Source organism: Zea mays, chromosome 3, assembly GCF_902167145.1.
Source record: "Zea mays cultivar B73 chromosome 3, Zm-B73-REFERENCE-NAM-5.0, whole genome shotgun sequence".
NCBI lineage: Eukaryota > Viridiplantae > Streptophyta > Magnoliopsida > Poales > Poaceae > Zea > Zea mays.
The window spans coordinates 6,762,294-6,768,330 of record NC_050098.1 but is presented as its reverse complement, the minus strand read 5'-3'; the positions used below and the strand labels follow the sequence as shown (position 1 = coordinate 6,768,330).

Genomic DNA, 6,037 nt, shown 5'->3' with positions numbered 1-6,037 from the left:
GATGTTCCGGCCATGTACGGTGCGACCTGAGTGTTTTGTGTGCGGGCCTGCATCTGGTCGGACGGTCCGGCGAAATACGCCGGACGGTCCGCGGTATAACCGGACTGTCTGAGATGATGCTCGGACGGTCCGGTCGCGTCCAGTACCTGCCGCGTGCCTAGTGGTTGCGGCTGTGATGGTGACACGAAAGTGTGCATCGGCATACCATATGATGGCTGGGTCAAAGGTGACCCGTTTATAGCCGATGTGTTTGACGTGGGTGGCACTGTATTAGACTCTCGCGATGGAAAATTAGGAGCAGCTGATTTCTCGTATGCACGTAAATGCATTTTGATAGATTCATCTACATATCGCTTTAACTGATCTCCTCGTTGATCCATGAAAGTCGTAAGAGATAGATCTGGAGTACTTACAGCGGGACCCTGCAGTGGAGGTAGGAGAGATTCCATATCGATCTCCCCTTGACGGACGATCTTTTGGTGGCGATCCACCGTGAAGTGTGACAAGTACTTGTCCGCCGCCTCCTTGCGCCGTTCGGAGAGTTTATGCAGCAGTTCCGCCTCTTCCTTGTCGCGTTGTTCGTTCCATTGCCGCATCACCTCCTTCTCATCGTGCATTACGAGGTCTTCAAAGGGCCTTTGGTCCTCAGCCGGGAGCGCCTCCATGGCCGGCTTGATGATGTTGGTAGTGGAGATCTTGGTGTGATCCTTAGAACCGGCCATTTATGGGCCGATTTTTAGCAGATCTAGACACCTATTCCCCAGCGGAGTCGCCAAAAAGTATGTTGACGCTTTTTCGGAGCGCCAATCACTCAAGAAGAACCGGCGGCGGTGCCCTCTGCACAGGGACGGACGGTCCGCGGCCTGGTGCGAGGCGACGGTGCTCTCTGGTCAGACGCGGACGGTCCGCGGCACAGGGCCGGACGGTCCGCGACCTGGTGCAGGAGCTCGGGTTCCCTGCCTGACGGCCGGACGGTCCGCGCCCTAGGGCCGGACGGTCCGCGCGTGCGCAGGGGCGGCGGTAGATCGCCGACGGCGCCTGGATCTCGCTCCCGGGAGGGACCCCGTCGGGGAGGAGAGATCCTAGGAGTTGTCTAGGCTCGGGCAGGCCGACCTAGACTCCTCTAATCGACGTAGAGTCGAGGAGAGGCGGAGAATTTGGGGATTGGAATACTAAACTAGGGCTAAACTAGAACTAGACTAGAACTACTCCTAATGCATAAGGTAAAAACGAGTAATAGACTTGATTTGTTCGATTGTTGGGGGTTTAATCGGCCGTAGCCCTTCATCTATATAAAGGGGGAGGTCTGGATCCGCTTCCAACTGATTTCCGAGTTAATCCCGCGGTTTTAGGTAACAAATCCCGCGAGAAACTAGGAACCCTAACTGACTCTGCGCACGCGCGGACCGTCCGCGCCACCACCGCGGACGGTCCGGACCGCGGACCGTCCGGCCTCCGGGCCGGACCGTCCGCACGGTCATTTTTGGGTTCGAACAGGATCAAAAGTAAATTCTAAATTGAGCTCGCTACATAAGTTTTGCTGGTTATGGACGATACCTTCAACATTTTCCTGCACATTGCCCTCGAGTTCATAATTGGACGGACGAGACTCTACAAGGCTCTCTCATACGAGACTACGAGTAAAGAAGGTTGTTCAAGGGTTTAGGGCAATTTGCCCACGGCCCCAACTACACACAGTACACGGTGCTACAAGATACAGTTCGGGGTGGGGCAATTCGGGCGACAGAAGCCATAAACAGTCGAAAGAATCGCACTCCCCTCGAAATGGGGAGAGTGGAAAGAATCGCACTCCCTTCAGCCGGTGGTGGTGGTTCTATCCTCTGCACACACCGGAAGGGTCGGCGTTCTGGACGATCCATGGGTGCTCAAGAACCTTGTGGAGAGGCAGCCGCTGGGCCGAGTTCTTGACCAGCATCTGTGTACAACAATTGATGACTATCTCAATCTGAACCATCCATTTTCTTTACGAGACAAGGGGGAAAAACTGAAGACTTCTTTACCTGGGAAATCAAATCCTTTGCGGCGGGCGAAACGAATGGTTTCAGTGGGAACTTCAAGTCGACTTTTACTATCCTGTATCCAAGTAAAAGACATATTCAGAAACAGCAGTCGCCCTCTAGTTTCACGACCACATGGATATATATTTCACTATGCAATACATATATACTAATGATAAATAGAAAGAAACCATGGATCTAAAAACATGAGCAGCTGTGGTGATCAATATAGTGCTCTCTCTTTGCTACACTAGCACTACATGCAACTTCAAAAGTTTCCTCACAATTATCAGAGCATAGCTCAAAAGTCACAAGAAATAATCTAGAACTCATATGGGCATGATGTTAGGGACGACACACTAAGATCCCAGAGTCATGGAGTTACCTTCTGTATGTTTCTGAGTGCTCCTTAGCTTCAAAAGGTGGGACCCCATAAAGGAACTCATAACACAGAATACCCAGGCTCCATATGTCAACATGGTAATCATGTTCTGTCTTCTCCACTGGATAAACCACAACAGGTTTCAGTTAGATCAATAGAGAACTGGAACTGCTGTGGGAATTTTCAAAAAAAAATCGTTGAACTAGTTGATAAGTGGAGGTAAATGGTTGGCAAAGTACCCATTTCAGGTGGCAGGTAATCCAGAGTTCCGCACATAGTCCTTCTTCTGTTGAAGGTATGCACAGACCAGCCAAAGTCGGCGATTTTGATCTCGCCCTTTTCCAAGGAAACATACAACAATGCAAGTAAGCATAGAGTTTTACAGTCTTTCAGATCAAGGATACCCAAAAAAACACACATACAATGCAAGTACCTGGGCTCCAACCAAAAGATTTTCTGGTTTAATGTCCCGATGGATAACATGCTTCCCATGCAGGTAGATCAGAGCTCTAGCCAATGATGCAATATACTAAAAATAAAAGTAAACTTCCATTACTTCTTTGGTGAAAAATGAGCTGCAGATAAATTCACCAAGCACATGTACAGAGCATCAACTCACAGTTGCTGAACGTCTCTCAGAAAAATGTTTACACCTTGTCAGTTCCTTATACAGCTCACCCTTGGCAGCATATTCCAGGATTAGGTAAACCCGGGTCTGAGAATTTCACATGACAGAAATGATGACCACTCTTGGCATATAAATGGAGCAATGGTAAATTAAAAATGTGGTTATGTTTTTACCTGATCATAGAAGTACCCATACAGGCGAAGAATATTAGGATGACGAAGATGACTCTGAATCTCCACTTCGCGTCGCAGCTGATGCTCGACCTGTGATTGCTTAAGCTGGCTCTTGAAAAGAACTTTCAAAGCCACAATTTGATTGCTCTGTTTCCACACAAAAAATAGCACTGTAAGACATAGCAGCTCACTAGGATGATTAACTAAAGCACAAATTGAAAAAACAGATATTTCCAGCGTTGTCATTCAACATGTATACTATTGGTTACAGTAGTATAGTTGCTGACCAAAAAAGGTTCAATTAGCAGATATGAAACAGGGTATAATACTGAATTAGTCAAATCGTAGTAACCTTGGTACAGTACCCATTCAGCTAAGCTAGAGACTAAAAATAATCAATGCAATAATTCCTGACAAATAAAATTAGTTACAGTAGTATATTTGCTGAGTACACCATAATATAAAATTTTAAAAGTTCAGTTAGTAGATACAGACAATGTACAGTACTGAAGCAGCCTAATCCCAGCAAGCACAGTACTAAAAATTTAAAAGTTCAGTTAGTAGATACAGACAATGTACAGTACTGAAGCAGCCTAATCCCAGTAAGCACAGTACAGTAAATCATCCAGTGAAGTTAGAGACTAAAAATAATCAGTTCAACTAACCAAAATAAAGCTTAAAATGACATTTACCCTCTTTTCTCTGGGCAGGTAAACATCGCCAAAACTGCACTGCTAACTAGGATGATTAACTAAAGGATAAACAGAAAAACATTATAAGGCGTTTCCAGCATTGCCATTTAACATGTTGATTGTTAGTTACAGCAGTGTATTTGCTGACTATAGCATTACTTACAGTAGTATAGTTGCTGGCTGTACAATAATAATAAAAAAGTTCAGTTAGTAGATAGGAAGCACGGTACAATACTGAATGAGTCAAATCCCAGCAATCTTGGTACAGTACCCATTCAACTAAGCTAGAGACTAAAAATATTTGGTGCAAGTGCAATATTTCCTGACAATCAAGATTAGTTACAGTAGTATATTTGCTGAGTATACCATAACATAAAAAGTTCAGTTAGTAGATATGTACATTGCACAACACTGAAGACTGAAGTAATCAACTCCAAGCAATCACCGTACAGTAAATTATTCAGTAAAGTTAGAGACAAAAAATAATCATCAAGGTTATTAAAACGGTAAAACGTTGGAACGCTCATGGGTCAAATTTTGACTTTTAAACGTTTAAACTTTGTTTAAACGTAGTTTTAAACAACACAGGAAAAATACCAATACATCATAATTTCAGACAAAAATATGAAGTTAAATACCAAAATAGAGAGGTTAGTGGCTTACCAAAACTTCACCCATGAGCTGGATTGAACCTCAAAAGTAACTAATAGACTGGACCCAAAAGTAGCTAATGGTCTAAAATGCATAAAACACTGTGTTTTTCAGTTAGAACGCCAAAACGCTAAAACGTGGTTTCAACCTCTAATTAGAGTTTTGACGTTTAAACGTAGTTTTAATAACACTGATAATCATTGCAAGTAAACTATGTTATTTACCCTCTTTTCTCTGGCAAGATATACGTGGCCGAATTTGCCCCTCCCAAGAGGCTTCCCAACCTCGAAATCAGACAGCACCCACCGCTTCTCCTCGTTTGCATGGGCTGAATCCTGCAAAGTGAAAACAAAATGCATCGTTATATTTCCATTATACTGCAGCCACAGTACCCTGAAGGCGCAAACCACCATCAGAAGCTTAACCAGCCATGAATCCTCGTTTACCAGACCTCTAAACACAGGAAAAGGAGCGAAGTCCAAGGATAATCAGAACAGGAACAGAATAGAGAGTTAATATCCTAAGCCAAGGATCTCGTAAACCCCACGGTACACTTCACTGGCCCAACGTGTAACCAGCTAAACAAAGGGGACGCCCAAGCTTTTGCAGGAATAGGGGTCAAACCCTAATCATCTGTCCGCAAAAGAATATTAGAAAATGGACTCGCGCACAGCTAATAAAAGCAACGATATATTAATGTCACACGCTGGAAAATAAAGAAACGTCTGTTTGACCCTGTCGCTTCCACGCGCTACAGCACGAACAGAAGGGGGCAAAAGAGACAGGAAAATCCCCCAGATTCGACGGGACGGGGAGAACAAATCGCACCGATTTGACCACGGAGACAACTACAATCAAGCACAACCAAGGCTGCGGCACGCCAATCGCTCGATTAACCCCACGAATCCACATCTACGCACGCAGGTCCCCAAAATCATCCGCGGGCGGATCAGACCAGTGGGGGAGAGGAGAGGGAGCAGTAGCATACCCTGTCCTCGCAGCCGCGCGACTCGGTGGCGATCGCCATGGCTGGAGCCTGGAGGAGCGGCGCGGAGGGGGAGGAAGCTTGTGTAGGGAGGGGGAGCGGCGAGGCGAAGTTTGGAATTGTGGGGCGATATGGGATTGGGGCTTTAAGGTTTGGGCGGAGAACGCAACGGTCGAATCCTTGGCTCGCCTCGCCCAGTCGCTCACGTGCAGAGAGGCGAGCCGTTTGGAGTCAGCGGCCTCGCCCTCGCCGGCGTTGAGGTTGGACTGGATCGGGCTCCCAGGCTAAGGTTGAGCGTTATGACATGGTCATATGGGCCTAGGCCTTAACAGCGCTAGAGAGTGGGTCGTGGTTTGGGCCTGCGTACCTTTGACAGTATTGAGCTTTACCCATGTATGAAATCATAGAACAAGTGTATTTTAATGTCCTCAGCTATAGCAAAAACAGGCCCACGGTTATCGTGGCCTTATTAGGCCTGTTTTGGTAATATCTCCTAAAGTTTAGTAAA

The 6,037-nt window shown here is 46.1% G+C and overlaps 1 protein-coding gene across 1 annotated transcript; it reads right to left on the bottom strand.

Annotated features, from left to right (window-relative positions):
* Window positions 1-1,546: 1,546 nt before the first annotated feature.
* Window positions 1,547-5,803, bottom strand: LOC100191291 (putative aurora-related protein kinase family protein). Its single transcript, NM_001136725.1, has 9 exons — window positions 5,533-5,803; window positions 4,769-4,879; window positions 3,202-3,348; window positions 3,020-3,115; window positions 2,834-2,929; window positions 2,640-2,736; window positions 2,404-2,521; window positions 2,022-2,094; window positions 1,547-1,936 (listed from the first exon to the last, which is right to left on the bottom strand). The coding sequence occupies exons 1-9, from the start codon at window positions 5,569-5,571 to the stop codon at window positions 1,835-1,837; spliced, it is 879 nt and encodes a 292-aa protein (NP_001130197.1). The 5' UTR covers window positions 5,572-5,803; the 3' UTR covers window positions 1,547-1,834.
* Window positions 5,804-6,037: the final 234 nt, after the last annotated feature.

Coding starts and splice junctions, on each gene's coding strand:
- LOC100191291 (NM_001136725.1), bottom strand. CDS start 5,571: ATGGCGATCGCCACCGAGTCGCGCGGCTGCGAGGACAGG. Junction 4,880..5,532: donor CGCGCGGCTGCGAGGACAGG/GTATGCTACTGC, acceptor TTCACTTTGCAG/GATTCAGCCCATGCAAACGA. Junction 2,930..3,019: donor CTGAGAGACGTTCAGCAACT/GTGAGTTGATGC, acceptor TTTTATTTTTAG/TATATTGCATCATTGGCTAG.